Genomic DNA, 21539 nt, shown 5'->3' on the forward strand with positions numbered 1-21539 from the left:
TGCTTGGTGGATCTTAGTTAAGAGGGAAATATGCACTTTTTATTTCCGCTTTCCTGTTAATTTTAACTTAAAGAATCTTTATTACATTTAAGGAGGCATTTTGCACCTGTTTCAACTGGAAGAGAATATAATGTTCATATTTATATGTATTAGGTGGCATTAGAATTACAATGTAACTTTATAATAATATGCCTCTTCCTTTCATTTCTACCACTGTTTTATCATGAATATGAATTTATCCATCAGTTTTAAGAAGTTTTGGTAGTCTAGGGGCTATGGTTGTGGCTCAGCAGTAGAGCACTCACCTAGCGGGTGCAAGGCCCTGGGTTCAATCCTCAGCACCACATAAAAATAAATAAATAAAACAAAGATGTTGTGTCCAATGACAATTTATTTTTTTTGAAAAAAGTAGTTTTGGTAGTCTACATTCTCTCACAAACATAATAAGTTTGTGAGTGATATTTTGGAAGTGATATTCATTATTACACCAAGATAAGACATTGTGCTGGTCTTCTTCCATGTCCTAATACTATTTACTTATGATGTTTTCTTCTGTGATTACTATTAAAACACAGATTAGTCCCACAATACATTCTTCTCACCTCCCCATCTCAGGATTTAGAAACTTACATGTCATAGTACTGCTCTAAGTTTAATTATTAGCAAGAATTTTAGTAATTTTCTAACTTAATAGCAGAACTATTCAAAGCAATAATAAGTGGGGATGTTTTTTACATACTTTTCAGAGGACTTAAATTGCATTATCCTATTCAGTGGTTTATTTTTTAAATAGGTAAGAGATTTCATAGAAAAAGCATATAATTATAAATTTAAGAATCGTTACCCAGGGCCCATAAATAATAGATTTAAAAATATGTTGACTGACTTAAATGAAATTTCTTTCTTTCTTGACCTGGATTGAACTCAGGGGCACTCAACCAGTGAGCCACATCCAGCCCTATTTTTTGTATTTTATTTAGAGACAGGGTCTCACTGAGTTGCTTAGCACCTTGCTGTTGCTGAGGCTGGCTTTGAACTCATGATCCTCCTGCCTCAGCTTCCTAAGCCACTGGGATTACAGGCCTGTGTCACCACACCCAGCTAAATGAAATTTCTTAATTTTTTCATAGGTCGCTTTGGAAGTGAATAGGCAACACAAGAATTTGTAATCTTTGTTTTTTTTTTTTTTTCCCAACAGGGGTCAGAAAAAGAATAACCCATGGGAAAATACCAAGGGGTTAGTAGAAATTCTTATTTGTCAGAAAGAATGAATATTCTAAAATACCAGAAAATTTTTGAAGTGACATATAAGCTATAGTTCTAACATAAAAAAAATGAAAATAAATATATACATTCTCTAATCTCTCATTATAAAGGCAGGAGTAAATAAAGCATTCGGTATACATATACTTTAAAGCAATTTATTAAATATTTCTATTTGGTATCATTATCACTGTTGGAACTATCACTGTCATAAATAGAAGTGTTTCTAATTGAAGATACCATCATATCTTCAATGACTTTCTTGGGGTTTTCTTCTAACTCAGTCTGTATTGCTCCAACTTCTGCTAGCTTCCATTCAAGTTCTACAATAAAAAAAAAAAAAAAAAACATCATTAGACTTGGATGGAAATCTTGGAAAAATGAAAAGAAGAATTTCTGATCTATAGAAAATAAAAATTGACTAATAATATTAATGTGCAAAGAGTATATATTTAAAACTGTATTATAGTGAAAGTGTTACAAAATCAGAATACACATTGGATACAGCAAAGTTATATTTTACTTAAAGGAAGAAAGTATGGTTAAAATGTTTACTTTTAAAATGGCTGAAAATAAATAAGTTTAAAAATTCAAACTGAAAAGCTATGATGAGAAGAACAATGAAGTAAACCTGAGGAAAACTGAACATGATGAAGATAATACTTAGAAAAAATAGAAAAGCAAAAACAATAGGGATGACCAGCAAAGTCAAAATCTGAATTACAAGACATATCTCATTCATGAATGACCACACTCACTGTTAATAGAATGTCACCTCTCTAACAATCTATAAATGATTTTAATAAATATTCCACAGTATTTTTCACTGAATTTGACTAATTCTAAATTATATGAAATTCTCAAAGTATTCCTAGAGATAATTAGATTATTATAAAGCTACAGTAATTACACAGTGCTATATTAATCTAGGGATAGACAAAAAGACTTAGCGCATAGAGGAGACTTCAGAAACTAACCCAAGCATTTTTAAGCTGTTAAAAATGGTACAGGAGCCCAGGCTAAGGTGGCACATACCTATAATCCCAGTGGCTTGGGAGGCAGAGGCAGGAGGATCATGAGTTCAAAGCCAGCTTCAGCAATTTAGTGAGGCACTAAGCAACTCAGTGAGACCCTGTCTCTAATAAAATACAAAATAGGGCTGGGAATGTGGCTCAGTGGTCGAGTGCCCCTGAGTTCAAGCCCCAGTACCTCCCCCCGAAAAAAGATATAGGAAACATTAAAACACTTCACACCCATTTGGATGACTATTATCAAAACAACGAACAAAGTGTTGGCAAGGATGTGGAGAAATTGGACCCCCTGTGCACAGTTTGGTAGTGTAAAATGGTGCAGCCACTATAGAAAAGAGTGTGGCAGTTATATATGATCTGGAAATTCCACTTTTGGGTATATACCCAGAAGAATGAAGAAAGGGACTCCAATGGATATTAGTACACTCATGTTCAGAACAGCATTATTCACAATATACTCCCAATAGCCCAAAGATGTCTATTTACTGATGAATGTATGAACAAAATGTGATATTATTTAACCTTAAAAAGGAAGGAAATTCTAATACATGCTACAACATGAAGAACCTTGAAGACATACAAAGTGTAGGACAGTCACAAGAAAACAAATATACAATTCCAAGTATATGAGGTACCTAGAATAGTCAGATTACTATGATTTAGAATGTCAATATACCCCCAAAATTCACTTGTTGAAATCAGAACCTCAGGATAATGGTATCAGGAGGTGGCCTTTGGGAGGTGACTAGATGATGAAGGCAGAGCCCTTAAAAATGGCTTTAGGGCTGCCGCAGACACCACTGCTGCCATGCCAGAGTTCTTTTCTCTGGGCACTCCAGCACTACCTCCGATGCTACCTCTAAGGTCACTGCTGCTGACACCCAGAAGTCTCTTTTCCAGTCCACTGCCACCCACACTGCTACTGCCAAAGCCTGGAGGTCTTCTTTCTGGGTGCTGCTGCCCACATGACTGCAGCCACTCACTGCTGCCACTGTAGACACCACTGCCCCCCATTCATGCTGCTGCTGCCCTCCACCCCGCCCCAGATCGCCTGGGTGAGGCTGCCCACACAGCCACAGGTGCAACCGCCACTGCAGACACTGTTGCAATACCATTGCTGCTGACCCACTGCCTGCTGGCACCAACCATCACCACTACTACTGCTACCACCTCCTAGAGGACTGCTGCAGGGAAGACTTTGGTTTGGTTGCACATGGCTGCAACCATCTTGGGGCACTGACCAGGGCCTGGGGCCAGGATGCTAGGAGGCATACCATCACAACAGCACCTGTCTGGGGACTCAGCCAGGACTTGCAGGTCCAGTGTGGGGGTGCCTGCATGTTTGGAGGCACCTGAGGTCTTCCTGCTGGGAGTGCTGGTGGCCCCTATCTTCCTGTGCATCTCAGGTTTTCTCCTTTGCATGAGTGTATCCCTGGTGGTTTCTCTGCAAGTAGGAGCAGCATTTAGATCTTGGAACTACACTGTGGCCAAGCCTGAGGTATCTGAAGCCCAGATAGGGTAGTGACTGGGTCTGTGAGGGCAGGTCTGGGCCTGGTAATCCAAAGAGATATTAGAGAGAGGCTGAGAAACTTTTGAATGCTGACAGAGATAGTTAACTTTCCAGCAAGATTTATTTTATTTTATTTTTCTATTTTCTTTACCATATTTGGATCAGGGTATTTTTTATGCATCAATGTATGGAGGACAATGATATATGAATGGTGTTTTGCATTTTTATTCTGTTTTTATATCTTTAATTTTTTCCCTTTGTTTATATGCTTCCTATCATTTTTCTGTTTTCTTGGTTTCTCTTTCCAGCTTTTCCCCAACCAACAGCCAATTTGTGTTAACTCCTCTTCCACTCTTCCTATGAATCTTTGCTTCTAGCTTTTTCTTCCTCCCTTGCAAACACTGCATACCATGCTACTTCTGTTCTCTCGCCCACCATTTGAAATAGAAATCATTTTAGCAAATTTTCTCTTTATACTATAGATAGTTATTGAACTCATCATTTTGGCTTAATGCAAGAAAGCAATAGATGACTTAGTGAGAGCTATTCGGTTTAAGGCTATATATTGTTTATACTGGGTGCTGTTGATATTGGTCTCACCATTAAAGGTGAGGTGCTGGAAACCTTCAGGGATACTATAGGTCTACAGGGTAGAATTTGTGCTGCTTTAGATCTCTACTGCTAGATGGGAAAACATGCAAACAACATGAAAAAACAAGGGAATAAAATGCCCCAAACAAACTTAGATGCTCCAATGACAGAAGCCATAGATATCACAGTTGAAGAAATGTCCAAGAAGGAGTTAAGAATGTATATAGTTAAACTTATCTGGGAATTAAAAGATAGTATAAGGAGTGAAATCTAAGAAAAATACAGAAAGTGAAAGACCACTTCAATAAGGAGTTAGAGATTGTGGAAAAAAAGCAGAAATCCTCAAAATGAAGGAGTCAATAAACCAAATTATAAATTTAATGGAAAGCATCACCAACAGACTAGACCACTTGGAAGACAGAACCTCACACAATGAAGACAAAATATATAATCTTGAAATAGAGATGACCATGAAGAGATGATAAAAAACCATGAACAGAACATCCAAGAATTATGGGATATCATGAAAAGACTAAATTTAAGAGTTATCAGAATAGATGAAGGAGCAGAGATACGAACCAAAGGAATGCACAATATTTTCAATGATATAATAGCAGAAGATCCCCCAAACCTAAAGAATGGAGTGGAAAATCAAATACAAGAGGCTTACAGGACCCCAATGTAGAAAATTACAGCAGACCCACACCAAGACACATTATAATGAGAATGAATAACATATAGAATAAATATAAAATCTTAAAGCCACAAGAGAAAAAAATCAAATTACATACAGGGGGAAACCAGTCTGAATCTCAATGGATTTCTCAACCCAGACCCTCAAAGCTAGGAGGTTCTGGAATAATATATTTCATGCTCTGAAAGAAAATGGATGCCAACCAAGAATTTTATATACAGCAAAATTAAGTTTTAGATTTGAAGATGAAATTAAAACCTTCCATGATAAACAAAAAGTAAAAGAATTCACAACTAAAAAGCCTACACTACAGAATATTCTCAACAAAATATTCCATGGGGATGAACTGAAAAAAAAAAAAGTGAAAACCAGCAAAGGGAGGACCTACACTAAAGGGACATTGAACCAAATGAGAAACTAAGTCAAATTTAAAACCAGAAATAAGTCAAAATGACAGGGAATACAAATCATATCTCAATAATAACCTTTAATGTTAATGGCCTAAAGTCATCAATCAAAAGACATAGACTGGCAGATTGGATTAAAAAGAAAGACCCAACAATATGTGGCCTTCGAGAGACTCACCTAATGGGCTGAAGGTGAAAGGATGGGAAAAAAAAAAAAAAACATATCACGCATATGGATTGCATAAACAAGCAGTGGTTTCTATCCTCATCTTAGATAAAGTAGACTTCAAGCCAAAGTTAACCAGAAGAGACAAAGAAGACATTTTATACTTCTTAAAGGGAGGTATATAACAGCAAGACATTACGATTACAAATATTTATGCCCCAAACAATGGAGCATCTACAAACATCAAACAAATCCTTCTCAATTTTAAGAATCAAACAGACCACAACAGAATAATACTGGGTGACACACCTCTCTCACCACTGGACAGATCTTCCAAACAAAAACTCAATAAAGAAATTATAGAACTAAACAATACAATCAATAATTTAAACTTAACAGACATATATAGAATATTTTATCCATCAACAAGCAAATACACTTTCTTCTCAGCAGCACATGGCTCCTTCTCTAAAATAGACCATATCTTATGCCCAAAGCAACTCTTAGTTAAAAAAAAAAACAGAGAAAATACCTTAAAACCTTGCATTCTATCAGATCACAATTGAATGAAATTAGAAATCAATGATGAAGTAAAAACTAGAAGCTACTCTAATAAATGAAGACTAAATAATACCCTATTGAATGGATGGTAGAAGAAATCAAGGATGAAAAAAAAATCTCAGAGGTAAATGAGAACACTGATACAACATTAAAATTTCTGGGACACTATGAAGGCAGTACTAACAGGAAAGTTTATTGTACTGAGTGCATTCATTAAAAGAATAAAAAGTCAACAAATAAATGACCTAACACTATATCCGAAAGCCCTAGAAAAAGGACAAATCAACACCAAAAGCAGTAGAAAGCAGGAAATAATTAAAATCAGAGCTGAAATTAATGAAATCAAAACAAAAGAAACAATTGAAAAACTAACTGAAAAATCCAACAAAACAAAAAGTTGGTTCTTTGAAAAAATAAATAAAATAGATAAAACCCTGTCCATGCTAATGAAAAGAAAAAGATAGAAAATTCAAATTACTAAAATACATGATGAAGAAGGAAATGTCACAATGGACATATCTGAAATACAGAAGATAATTAGAAACTATTTTGAAAATTTATATTCCAGTAAAACAGAAAATATAGACGACATCAACAAATTTCTAGAGATATATGATCTACCCAAACTGAATGAGGTCATATACAACTTAAGCAGATCAATTACAAGTAGTGTAATAGAAGATACCATCAAGAGCCTACCAACCAAGAAAAGCCCAGGACAAGATGGATTCTCAGCCAAGTTCTACAAGACTTCAAAGAATAATTAATAGTAATACTGCCCAAAATATTCCATGAATATGGAAAAGGAGGGAATCCTTCCAAACTCATTCCATGAAGCTAATGTCACCCTGATACCAAAACCAGACAAAAGACACATCAAGGAAAGAAAACTTCAGACTAATATCCCTGATGAACATCAATGCAAAAATTCTCAATATTGGGCTGGGGATGTGGCTCAAGCGGTAGCACGCTCGCCTGGCATGCGTGCGGCCCGGGTTTGATCCTCAGCACCACATACAAACAAAGATGTTGTGTCTGCCGAAAACTAAAAAATAAATATTAAAAAATTCTCTCTCTCTCTCTCTCTCTCTCTCTCTCTCTCTCTCAAAAAAAAATTCTCAATAAATTTCTGGCAAATCAAACACAAAAACATATAAAAAAGTGTACCATGATCAAGTGGCATTCATCCCAGGGTTGGTTTGACATACGGAAATCAATAAACGTTATTCATCATATTAATAGACTTAAAAACAAGAATCACATGATCATCTCAATAAATGCAGAAAAAGCATTTGACAAAATATAGCACACCTTCATGTTCAAAACACTAGAAAAACTAGGGATATTAGGAAGATACCTCAACATTGTAAAAGCTATATATGCTAAACCCAAGGCCAACATCATTCTAAATGGATAAAAATTGAAAACATTTTCTCTAAAAATTGGAATAAGGCAAGGATGTCTTCTTTCACCACTTCAACATCGTTCTTGAAACTCTAGCCAGAGCAATTAAACAGAAGAAAGAAATTAAAGGAATACAAATAGGTAAAAAAGAATTCAAACTATCACTATTTGCTATGACATGATTCTATATCTAGAAGATCAAAAAAAAAAAAAACCCACCAGAAAACTTCTAGAACTAATACATGAATTCAGCAAATTACCAGGATATAAAATCAACACCTATAAATCAAACACATTTCTATACATCAGCGATGAATCCACTGAAAGAGACATTAGGAAAACTATCCCATTCACAATAGCCTCAAGTAAAATAAAACATCTGAGAATCAATCTAACAAAAGAGGTGAAAGACCTACAATGGAAACTACAGAACACTAAAAAGGAAATTGAAGAAAACCTCAGAAGATGGAAAGATCTCCCATGCTCCTGTATAGGTAGAATTAATATTGTCAAAATGACCATACTACCAAAAGCATTATACAGATTTAATGCAATTCCTGTTAAAATCCCAATGACATTCTTCATAGAAACAGAAAAGTACTCATGAAATTTATTTGGAAAAATAAGAGACCCAGAATAGCCAAAGCAATTCTTAGCAAGACATGTGAAGCAAGAGGCACCATAATACCAAGCCTTAAATTATACTACAGAGCTATAGTAACAAAACCAGCACGGTATTGGCACCAAAATAGACATGTAGACCAATGGTTAGAGGACACAGCGACAAACCCACATAAATATGGTTATTTCATACTAGACAAAGGTGCCCAAAACATTCACTGGAGAAAAGATAGCCTATTCAACAAATGGTGCTGGAAAAACTGGAAATTCATATGTAGTAAAATGAAATTAAACCTCTCTCTCTCACCTTGAACAAAAACACTAAAAGTGGATCAAAGACTTAGGCACTAGGACAGAGACCCTGTGCCTAATAGAAGAAAAAGTAGGCCCAAATCTTTACCAAGTCGGTCTAGGTTCTGACTTCCTCAACAAGATATCTAAAGTGCAACAAGTAAAATCAAGGATCAATGAATGGGATGGATTCAAATTAAAAAGTTTCTTCTCAGCAAAGGAAACAATAACGTGAGGAGAGAGCCCACAGATTGGGAGAAAATCTTGACCACATGCACCTCCAATAAAGCATTAATCTGTGGGATACATAAAGAACTCAAAAAACTTCACACCAAAAAAATCCAAATAACCCAATCAATAAATGGGCTAAGGAACTGAACAGACACTTCTCAGAAGAAGAAATACATTCGATCAATAAATATATGAAAAGTCTTCAACATCTCTGGCAATTAGAGAAATGCAAATCAACACTACACTAAGATTTCATCTCACTCCTGTCAGAATGACAATCATTAAGAATACAGACAACAATAAATGTCAAGGATGTGGGTGGGAAAGGTACACTCATACATTGTTGGTGGGACTGAAAATCGGTACAACTGCTGGGAGCCATTAGCCAAGTAGGTATGACAATTTCCTTGCCAGCGTACCCCATGTTGCTGACATGTTGCAGTGACATTATATGTAGGTGACCTTGCTCAAGGACCAAGGCAGATTAGGGTGTTCCCGGTTTTAAGATAATCGTGTTTAGGGCATTCCCAGTTTAGGTTCCAGGTTTAAGGTTTAAGATTATTCCTGCTGGGAATAGGGCGTATCCTGCTGCCTGAGTTCCCCTTGAGTTCTCACGGGATTTAGACAGTATATTTTGGAGATAGAAGCCCAGTGGAGGGGGATTTGGGCAGAGAACGTGGATTTCCCCAGAACGTGATTGTAGACGGCTGGTGTGAGTTCGGGAATAAAGAGTTGCTGTTTGAATCTACAAGCTGTGTGGTGGCTCGTGATTGTGTGCCCAGCCAGACTGCGGTATTTGTGCCCAGCCAGACTGTGGCATACAACCACTATGGAAAGCAGTATGGAGATTTCTCAGAAAACTTGGAATGGAACTACCATTTGACCCTGCTATCCCACTTCTTGGTTTATACCCCAAAGACTTAAAATTAGCATTCTATGGTAATGCAGCTATGTCAATGTTTATAGCAGCTCAATTCACAATAGCTACTGTGGTCTTAATATAGCCAAAATTAGTTTTAGGGGTTGACAGAGTCAAAGAATAAATGTTAAAAGCAGTCTCTCAAGGTGGCTTTAACATGAGGATGAAATAAGATGATGTTTAGTTCTACAATATATGTTAAAACAGTTCTAAAAATAATGAATGAAACAAAAGGATGGCCTTAGGAAATAAAAATCATTAAATAAGATAAAAATATAAAGTCCTGTGGTGTGTATTATGATAAAATAATTGGAGATGTGGTCCCTGCACTTGTTAGGGAGATGAGACTCGGAATAAATCAGCAAAAATCAGGATAAAAACATACATGGCATAGAGAATATACACTACAGAAAATGAATAGAGAAGTGAAAGACGAGTTATTAGTCCAGGATTACATAACAGAGTACGGAAATGAGGAGATCCATGCACTTAGAGAGGAAGAATAAAGAAGGATGGGGAATTTTAGATAAAAGGAAAGAGCATATAACCAAGTAAGATAGCATGAGTGAGTGAGGTGCTGTCTGGGGTTGTGGCTGAAGAGCAGCTAGGGTACAGCTGGGCAGCACTGAGAAATGTGGCTGGAGAGGTAGACTCAGATGCTAAAGGGGAAGATTCTAAATTTTAGACAGGAAACAATTAAGGATTTTAAGCAAAAACAGTGTTATGATAAGAGTATAATTATAGATAAATGAATCGGGAGACATTCAAGAAGGGACTAGAAACAAGGGGAAAATAACTTTTATGTTTTAAGGAAATAAACTTCCATGATACTTGTTCATCTATGGAAGTTTTCACCTGTAATTTTTATAAAACAAATTTTTAAAATAACATCATTACCTTCTAGTTTGAGATTTATCCCTCCACATTCTACGATTCCAATGAATTTGCCTTCTATCTGACCACTTTTATAAACAAAAATTGTTGGTAAGCAATTGTCATGGTAGTGTTGAATACAGCTATTCACGATGGCTTTAACAAATTTAGTTTCTGGAAACTTTCTTGCTAGAAGACTAAGATGCTGGTTCACCAATAAACACATTGGGATGCTAAAAAAGAGAAATAGCACACACAATATATTTTAAAACAGACTACTCACTTCAGCCTAATAAAATAAGGAAGTATCTTTGTGACAAAAAGAATGTTTCCGTAGTTTTTCTTTTAATAGAAAAGTATATCCTCATCTTCCTCTACTGTGACCTAGCACAGATGAATGGAATGGAGAGTCCTCTGGTTTCCACTGGAAACATTACCATACCCTGGCCATGCAGTAGCTACCATGGGAGTCTGATGTCTGAGTTGGACAAACTACATTCAACTTAGTGCCAGTTCTCAGTTGGTAGGACACATGAAAAACCAACCAACCAAACAAACAAACAACAACAACAAAATCGTTGGCAGTTCAGAGTTGAAGTAAAGATATCCCAACTCTTGTCACCATATTGCGTTTATCTTCATGTAATGAGATTATCACTTCCAAACTTCCTTGTTTCAGACAAGAAATTCTTGACTTTCTGGACCTTAACAACACTCCAACCTTTAGTCTTCCTGGAGTCCCACTCTACACCACATCCTGGTCCCCATCATCAGAGTTATTTCATTTCTCGTTAGCAATTCAAGACTGATTGAAAGAATGACCCAAACTTTCAATTTTTCCTGCTCAATCACTTCACTCCTGTTACACCCATTCTTCAATTAGTTCCCTCTCTTCCAGCTTTACCAAATTGTTCTGGGCTAGTTCCATCACCTTTGCTTTATAGTGCACGCCCCTTTCATTTCCTATGGTACTGTTCCTCTGTGGGTTATTCGGCTTCCCTCTTCTATTTTCTCATCTTTCCTTCTCCAAAGACACTTTTCTAATTTTACATACACATGTCAAGTCAATAAATTTTAGTTTTTTAAAAACTTCCTTTCTACTCTTTGTTTCTTTCTAGTAACCACTCTTTTCTTCTAGTCACAATCCAGATTGAAACAAACATAAAACCATCTGTTTCTATGTTTTGTTCATCTCCCTTCTTGAAACACTCTTTTCTTTTGGCATAAGTAAAAAATACATGGCATAGAGAATATACCCTATAGATATACTTCTATGGTTCGCTTTCATTAGGTTCCTGCTAATATCTGACTTTCTTCTTCTTTCTTTGCCTCAGCTGTAGATGTATCTTATGATTATATCCTGGACTCTCTTCTCATTCCAGATACATCCACTGAACTCCTAACCATCTTGATATCAACAGCCAATGAATTTCATCTCCTTTACACTCCACCAAAAAAAAAATTCTGATATTTCTCCAATATTTTATTAGGTTGGCACTCAGGCCTGCCCTTTCTTCTACAAGGTCTAATCGGAAATCCAGTAATATTGATTCTACCTCCTTATTTTATGTCTATCTTCTCCTGTCTTTGGCCTTTGCTCTATTCCCCTCATTTTTAAATCTAAGCTATGTCAGATTACCCTAAATCTCAAATCTTATTGTGTAAACTTGAGATTCTTCCATCCCCCCACATTGAAAATATGGCAATGGTTCCTCACTGCCTTCAGGATAAGTTCTAGACTCTTCAATGTGGCCTTCACTCGTGCCTGCCTAGCATGAAAGAGGCCCTGGGTTCAATCTCCAGTACACCACACACTCACACAAAAGTAATATTTTCTTTTACAGGCATGTTATCCTATCAAAATATGATAACTTTGTAATTTCAGGGCTATTATTTGCAAAGATTTCTCTAAGAACCTGAAGAGAGATGAAATTAATCAAAGATCGGGATGAAGACAGTAAGAGCAACTGTCATGGTATCTGGAATGGTTTCAATGACAGAAACAGGGAAACATCTACTCTCCCGGTTTTTAACTATACGAGGTTGGTGAGGCCTAGGGATATTTAAGTTATAATCGATACAAGTGGGCGTTTTAAAATTAAATATCAGGGAAATGGGGAAATACAATAGAATTGTTCTATTTAAAAGGGCCTAAAGAGACATGAAATATCTGTATGTACTGCATGATCTTTAATTGGCTCCTTGTATGTGTTTATTAAAGATATTTTGCAGTCAGTTGGAAAAAAAACATGAATAAAGTTTAGGTATTGTGGTTATCTAGAAGAATGCTCTTGAAGGAGCACACAGAATGCCATCCCCAATATGCCTTGCATAAGGATTATTTTGATCTGAATGTAACTAAGAAGATACATACAAGAAAACTCTCTTGGTCAAGGGCAGGATGACTCTTAATCATTGAAGACAACCCAGCTTTTATCAGCCCAGAGTAGCACCAGAGCCATCAGTACAGCAAATCTTACTATAATAAGTCCTTCTTTCCCATTAGTTTTCCCCAAATAATTGTCTCCCACAACATACACCACCCCTAGAAGCTCAAAGTCCCTTTCCTTTGTCTTGTCACTTTTCTAAAACTTGTTCTTTTGTTAAGATACTATATAAACTTCAGTTCTCAACATCCCTTTGAGTAACTCCTCACTGAGTTCTCTCCCCTTAATAGTTTTTTTTTTCTCTTGTCAATCTGTCCTTCCTGAGTTTAATTTGTAGGCCCCTGCCAATAAATCTAAGATAGAGGAAACAGGAATTTTCTTCCACTAGACACCCTTATGTTTTGAAGACACATGCTGAAGAATTTAGGAAAATCACAACGCTGTGTGCAATTTACTTTGAACTGGTTCTGCATAAGCAAATTACACAATAGAAACAATGATATAAAAAAGGTACAATATTCATTGTTGAACCTTTGTGATGGGTATTTGGGTTGTTCATTTTAACATTCTCTCTGTTTCTGTATCTTTTTTAAATTTCAATAATAAAAAGTTATTTTTTAAATAACTACCAAAGAGAGTTTATTTCTCTGAAGAATTGTGACAAGTTGTTTAAATTAGAAATGAAAATATTTAAAAATACCTAAGCTTAATCCTTGAATCCCATGATTATAAAGACTCCATAGATGAATTTATGTGAAACATACACATTTTTCTTTTCCTATGTACTCTTGGTTATACCCATTATAGAACCTTAAAACGAACAATGTCTTGAAAAGACATTAAATCATTACTCCATTCACATTTTGAAATGCTATTACCTTGATCTGTATAGATGAATTATAACCCATACATCTTTTTCTGCATTTGTGACTTCATTCACATATTGATTTCCAGAAATTTCTCTTAATTCACCAAATTTTTGTTTTTTCTTAAGTGCTTTCCATTCCTGTAACCGCTTTTCTCTAATTAAAAAAATAGTTTAGTTACATGTGAAAATTGTTATATTCTTAAAATCATTCTTATACACAGTAATAATTTAAGACAATGTATGTCCATAGCAAATATTTACTATTTTTTTCAGCAAATACTTTAAGTGATAGGATAACCATTAATGATCTAATAAAGCCAATCTCTCTTCTTATATGGGAATTTGTGTTATCATAAGTACTGTTATTAACCCATTTAAGTAACATCCCAAGCTGCTTTCCAGTCCAAAGCCTTTGTGAATATTTATTATCAGTTTTAAGCATAAATTTATTATAGGTAAAGAGGAAGTAGAGGAGAGGGAGTAGAGGAGAATGATTCAGAGGTCAGATCAAACTGGGTTTATGCCAGTTTCAGTATTTAAATAGTAGCATGAACTTGGGCAAGTTATTTAATCTTTCTCAACTTCAGTTTCCCTAACTGTACATGGGAATAATGACCATTCTTGTAGAATTAAATGATATAACACATGCAAATTTCTTAGCATAGTGTCTGGCACCCAATGAGAATTCAATAAATTTTATGTATTTGTTCTTCCATAGAGAACATTATAAAACTTTGTTAAACAATCATCTCAAATTTTTCATACTTTGATGATTAAGCTGGTGAATGCTTGGATTTATGAAATAAACCCAGTGGTTTCTGACATGTCCAAATTTCTTTTATCTTTGGTGGTGATACTGGGGATCACACCCAGAGGCATTCTACCACTGAGCTACATTCCCAGCCCTTTTTATTTTATTTTGAGACAGGAACTTGGTAAGTTGCTAAGGCTGGTCTTGAACTTGTGATTCTCCCGCCTGAGACTCCGGAGCTGTTGGAATTTCAAACGGGTACCACTGCACCAGAAAAGTTTCTTAACATTTACTGATTCTAAGCCTCTTAGGTTTGCTGGGGGTATTTACTTCCTCTCGCTCCCCTTCTCTATGTGTTAACTGTATTTTCTCATTTTCTGTGTTCTTGATGTGCTGTCATCTGGAGCCTTGCCTATCTTCTAGAGATTGTCTGGCTAACTCCAAGAAAAAGTAAACACCTGCCAGAGAGTAGTTCTTCAAATGCAAACCAGCCAGTCCAGAGTACCTAGCTCAATCACCTTCTTTATCCGGCTGAGCCATGGCCCCTGCCCTGGGACCAGACAACTAGAGATAACCCTACAGCCCACAGCCTACCAAAACCATTCAAACTAGCCAGTCCTGAACCTGCAGAAACCACATTGAAGTCTCCTTCTGACTCCTGACCAATTCAGGTACTTTCCCATGTGGTCCTATGTGGCATGGCGTGATCCCTCCTCTTGGGAACTGTGAATGACAAACTATCCTTTCAAAGCAGCTAATAAAAACAAAATCCTGGGTACATTTTAAAGCACTCTGCCTTTCACACATTAGAAACATGTCAAGTGAAACCTCTCCCTTTACATAACAACTGATCCAAACAAAATAAAGGCTAAGTGGGAGTGCTGAGGCAAATAGTGCAGGGCCAGGCCCTCTCAGAGTGTGCACATCGAAGCCCTTCCATTTGCCTTCTACTGGCTGACATGATATAACCTGGATTTACTCCAAAAGTCTTTTGGGAACCCTCCTATTTTGGGACTGAAGATTTAGTATCACGCTCACTAACTTGCCTCAATTTGATCTGGCTGGTTTAATATCATTCAGAAATTTCAAAATGTTCCTGTTCCAAGGATGGCACCATGCCCTATTCGGTGGAACAATTCACAACTGCTTCTCTTCCTTGTCCCCTGTTTCACCTTCTTCTCCACCCCCCCTCCTTTCTTTCTCTTTGGAATTGGGCTGGGGAGAGAGGTAAACACCTGGGCTAGTTTTGCCATCAGGAAGTCACAGTGTTCAATGGCCTGCATTTTTTCACCTAACAATCATATCAGTTGGGATTCAGTTGCATAAACAGAAAGCCCTCTGGCTATTTTAAGCAGAAAGGAGCTTAATCTGGGGAATTATGTGCTTTGCAAATCTAATGGAAAGACAGAAGAGTAGGCTCTAGGCTGGGCAACCAGGAATGACTCCCAGAACATTGCAAAACTGGTCTGCCAAGGCTCCTTGCTGCAATCCAGACACTGGGGAATCTGGAACTGCTGTTCCAATTATTGGCCCTAGTGTCAAATTAATCTGAGACTCAGAAAGTCGCAGTAATAGCTATTGTCTCTAGAAACCCATCTCCCCAGCAACAATCTGAGGATGAGAAACTGCTGCCGGAATAATGGTTCCAAAACCATGATGCAAATTCTGGATTAGTACCAGCTAAATGAAAGCTTTGTGTGCTATGACTTCTTCCCCCACTTAATTTAGCTCTTACTTCAAATAGCCAATGAATGTGGACATCATATCATTATCCATGTTGCATCAAAGACTGAGAAATGTAATTTCTTTTCTTTTTTCTTTTTTTTTTTTTTAGCTTCTGCAGTACTGGAACACACGCCATGAGAAAGAGGAACATATGTCAAGGCAGCCAAATTAATGCATTTGCCACAAAAATATGCTGCAGATATGACCATGGCTACATATAGATCTTTCTTCATATTTTAAGCTTTAAGAGCTTCTAAATTGATCCACTTGTTATTTTACAGCTAATCACCTATACAATAGCATTTGTCTCTTCTTTTTTGAATATTATATCTTACATTTCTTTATCTTGTCCTGAGGCCTGGTTAGAACCTACAATATCATTATAGCTTCCTATTCTGGGGCTCACAGGAAGACCACACTTGCCAGCTTCCTTTGCAAATAGATTAGGATCATCAGACTGGATTATACCCAATGGAACCTGAGTGAAAGTGACAATCCATTTCTACAACTCATCCCTAAAATGTCCCTCTGATCTTTCACACTGAATCTCTGATTCACATGGTTAGACATAAAAGAGTTTTAGATGATGTAGCTCCTAATGAAAAAAGCCCAGACCACAGTCATTGCCAGGAAAACAACTGCTCAAGAGAACTATAGGACAAGGATCAAAAAATTGAGGAATGATCACTACTATTTAATCCAAACACACTTTTAACATTCTAAAATAAACTATGTATCCATTTACAGTTACTCCCTCTTTGCTCATTCCAAGACCTGGCATCCAAGAAGCTGCTTTCTGTTTATATGGCCTTTGTAACTGGTTTCTTTCCCTTGAAATGATGCTTTCAAAGTTCACCCATGTTATAGAAGATACTGATACTTCATTTTGTTTTATGGCCAAGTAATATTTCTTATTCAGATATACCATTTTTGCTTATATTTTTGTCAGTTCATGAATACTCAGTAGTGTCTACTTTTTGTCTTGCGAATTACATTGCTAGGAATATGAGTTTTGTGTTTTCAGTTCTCTTGAGCATACACCTAGGAGTGGAATTGCTGGATCATATGATAGCTCTATGTTTAAGCTTTTGAGGATTTTCCAGAATGTTTTTCATAGTGGCTGCACAATTTTGTATTCTCACTGGCAATGACAAAGCTTCTAATTTCTCCACATCCTCACCAACTTCTGTTACTGTCTGCCTTCTTTGTATTATAACACCTTAGTGGGTATGAAATCATCTCTCATTGTGGGGTCTGCCCTCTGATTGTTAAGTGTCAGAATTGAATTGAATTTCAAGATACCCAGTTGATATCTGGAACTGGTTAGTCTGGGAAAAATAAATCCTATACATTTCATGTCAGAAACAATGTGAGTAGCCTGACATGGTGGTGCATACCTATAATCTCAGCAGTTGAGACGGCCAAAGCAAAAGGATCACAAGTTCAAGGCCAACTTTAGCACCTTAGAGGGACCCTCAGCAACTTAGTGAGATCCTATCTCAGAATACAAACATGGAGATGTGACTCAGTGGTAAAGTGCCCATGGGTTCAATCTCCAGAACAACAACAACAAAAAGTAGTGTGAGAAAAGCATACCAAAAAAGTAAAATAAACTGAAATGAAAAAAATATACTGGAGAGCTTCCTAGATTTGAGCAAGCAAAAAAAAAAAAAAAAAAAAAAAAGATAAACTTGAAGATAAGAAAATGGCAATCATTAAGTCTGAAGAACAATAATGAAAAAAGTAAACAAAGACTAAAGGACCGATGGGATACTGTCAAGCAGTCCAACACATACATTGTGGGAATCCCAAAAGGAGGAGAGAGAGAGAAAAGGGCACTTAATAAATAGTTGAAGAAATAATGCCTGTAAACTTTCCAAATTTGAGTAAAGACAAGGAACTAGAAATCCAAGATGTCCAAGCAGGACAAACTCAAAGAGCACACATCATGACATCATAATCAAACTGTCAAAAGGCAAAGACAGATTCTTGCAAGTAGCAAGAGAGAAGTAAGTCATTACATATAAGAGATCCTTAATAAGACTATCATCCAATTTCTCATTAGAAAGTTTGGAGACTAATTAAAGTGCTGAAAACTGTCAACTAAGAATTCTATATCTGGAAAAAAATACTATGCTTTGAGAACAAAGGAGAAATTAAGAAATTCCTAGATTAAAATAAAAAGAGCCAACGGAGTTGTTACTAATAGACCTGTCCTAAAGAATATGCAAAAGGAGTCCTTTCAACTGAAATAAAAGGGTGCTAGATAGTAATTCAAAGCCTTAGAAGATAGAGAACATTGGTAAATTTAATTAAATAGAAAAATACAAAACTAAGTATTACTATACTTTTGGGTTTTAATTCCTTTCCCCCTATATGATATAAAAGGCAAATGCATAAGCAATAATTATGAATCTATGTTAATGAATATACAATATATAACAATGTAGTCTATGACAATAACAATATAAAGGGACAGAGATAGAGAGGTATAAGGTCTAAGTATTTGCAGTCTTTTGGATTTAAATTGATATTATTTAAACTAGGTCATTACAGGATGATATTTTCTATCCTTAAGATAACCACTAAGAAGGGCTGGGGATAGAGCACATGCACAGGGACCTGGTTTCAATCCCCAGCACCAAAAAACAAACAAACAAAAAAACAAACAAGATAACCACTAAGAAAAGAAAAAAAAAAAGGAAATTAAAATGGCATATAAAATGAAAATCAGCTAAATGTAGAAACAAAGTAGTAAAGAAAGAATTGAAGAACAAAAAGCACTTAAAAGGACTGGGAATGTAGCTCTGTGGTAGAGCACTTGCCTAGCATGCACAAGGCCCTGGGTTTGATCCCTAGAGCAGAAAACAACTACAACAACAAAACAAATAAAAAATACATAAGAAATATAGAAAACCGATAGTTAAATAGCTTAAGTAAGAACTTCCTTAATCAATAATTACTTTAGATGTAAATTAATCTGTTTAATCTCCAATTAAAGGCAAATATTGGCAAAATGAATTTTTAAAAAGTTCTAGGTGGGGCACAGTGGCACACTCCCAGCAGCTTGTGAGCCTGAGGCAGGAGGATCTTGAGTTCAAAGCCAGCCTCAGAAATTTAGCAAGGCCCTAAGCAACTCAGCAAGACCCTGTCTCTAAATAAAATTCAAAAAAGGTCTGGGGATGTGACACAATGGTTAAGTTCCCCTGAGATCAATATCCAATACAAAAAAAAAAAAAAAGTTGTAGCTAGTCCCTCTGGAAACTAGCCTCCATTCTAAAGCTATCTAAGTGGAGACCATCTACCAACTGTCATCTCATTAGCTATCAAAGGCTCTCTGGAAGGCAAATCATGACTACTTTTTATTGGCCTTTTATTGCTATTTTCTGATTTATTCATAGATAACTTGATAAAATTTCACTCTATGTTACTGGATGATTTTCTATTTAAGCAAAGGCAAAATAATTTTTAAAAGATCTAATTTCATCTTATAGGAAGAGTTTTAAAATTTGGGTGAGTGGGTTGCTGGGGATTGAACTTAGGGCACTCAACCACTAAGCCACATCTCCAGCCTTATTTTGTGATTTTGTGTTTTTATTTTTTATTTTATTTTATTTTATTTATTTTTTTATTTAGAGATAGGATCTCACTGAGTGGCTTAGTGCCTCACCATTGCTGAGGCTGACTTTGAACTTGGGATCCTCCTGTCTCAGCCTCCCAAGCTGCTGGGATTACAGGCGTACGCCACCACAATTAAAAATTAACTTTATTACATTAGGACAAAAATTCTTAATTTTGCTCTTATAATTCTTCTTCATTTAAAGATACATAAGTAAACAAAATGAATCGCTGTACCTATATACTTCAATAGCTTTCATATCTTCTTCATCAAATTCATCTTCAGCTTCTTTCAACTGTGCAAGAGACATCTTTTCATATGGTTTCACTAAAACAACATAAATGGTAGGTAATCAAGTTGTTTAAAAATATTTTTATTTTTCAGTCAATATCTAGAAAAAACAATATCTTAGGTAAATGAAGATCAAGAATACCTTTAAATACAACTGAAACAGCCCCCAAATAGTTTACACATTGTGGAAATTACATTAAAGGGTTTTTTTACATCCTCAAAGCTCATAGCACTGATAGGTTACATGTAAAAATAGGAAAAATTAGTTAGACCCCATAAACTTAGACTCTCCCACAAGTACCTGGAATTCTTGACAAATAATATATGCTATAGGAATTATCAGGATAGAAGGTAATCACAAAGTAAAGAGATATGGTGGTGGAAAAGTCTCATTAAGTTATATAATAGCATGCTTCAGCTCTGTTATTAACCAGCATATGATTTCCATGTGAATTAGCCATTTTAGGTGTCAGTATCTTAATTGTGAATGCCTGGGTGGGGTTTATATTAAGTTATTTCTAGTGCCTCTCTTCTATGTTCATGAAATACATTGTCACCACCTTCACTGTATTATTCCCTTCATATCCATACCCATCGCTTCTTTCTGTAAACGTAAAACCATTTCTTCAATTTCATCTTTTGGTTCCTCTTTTGGAGGAAGAATGCCAAAATCTCTTAAAATTTCATTCCATTCCGTATCTTCATTTGGGTCCTACATAAGAGAAAAGAAAATCTGTTGACATAGTCATTCGTTTTAACATGTGTTTGTAAAGTTGACAGATAATATTGCACTTGCAAGTATGCAGTTATTCATGAACTCTACAGAGAGTTTTGAAGAATTTATTGAAGTGGGCTACTTCTTCCCACTTCTTGGCACTAATAGATTACATACTTTGATAAACAGGATACGTCTTCTAGCCTCAGTGCTACCCTGAAAATTTTAATAAAAATATCACTTTAGGGACAACCTGCTGTCAGGTTCCCTCTCACCTTGTGAGAGGTGTCTTCTTCTTTCTAACTTGAATAAATCCTAATCCTTTCAAAAATATCAATTTAGGACACATATCAAATGCTAAGGAAGTGAACTTATGAGCCATAGAAAATTCACTGATAATTTCAGTGGGCAAAATTAATTCACATCATGCACCAATATAATTAGGTTATCTTTTCTATATAAGCGTTCAAGACCTTCAATTGAACCTATTTCTATTTTCAGCTATAGCTTTATGGGACTCTCACTCATGGGTTAAATCTTAGAAAAAGCTAGGGGTCTTTCTACAGTTTAATTTCTATCCCACCATCATTTCTTTCTATGAAAGTTAGCCTTATTTCCTCA

At 36.0% G+C, this 21539-nt stretch overlaps 1 protein-coding gene across 1 annotated transcript; it reads right to left on the reverse strand.

The window, feature by feature from the left end:
- Window positions 1-1434: 1434 nt before the first annotated feature.
- Window positions 1435-20921, reverse strand: Pdcl2 (phosducin like 2). Its single transcript, XM_046443983.1, is given in 5 exon segments — window positions 1435-1586; window positions 10587-10795; window positions 13828-13971; window positions 20149-20239; window positions 20795-20921. Coding segments are annotated over 5 exon segments (723 nt in total).
- Window positions 20922-21539: the final 618 nt, after the last annotated feature.

Source organism: Marmota monax, unplaced genomic scaffold (genome assembly GCF_021218885.2).
Source record: "Marmota monax isolate L192 unplaced genomic scaffold, Marmota_monax_Labrador192_F-V1.1 WCK01_AAM20220418_F8-fsc00025, whole genome shotgun sequence".
Lineage (NCBI taxonomy): Eukaryota > Metazoa > Chordata > Mammalia > Rodentia > Sciuridae > Marmota > Marmota monax.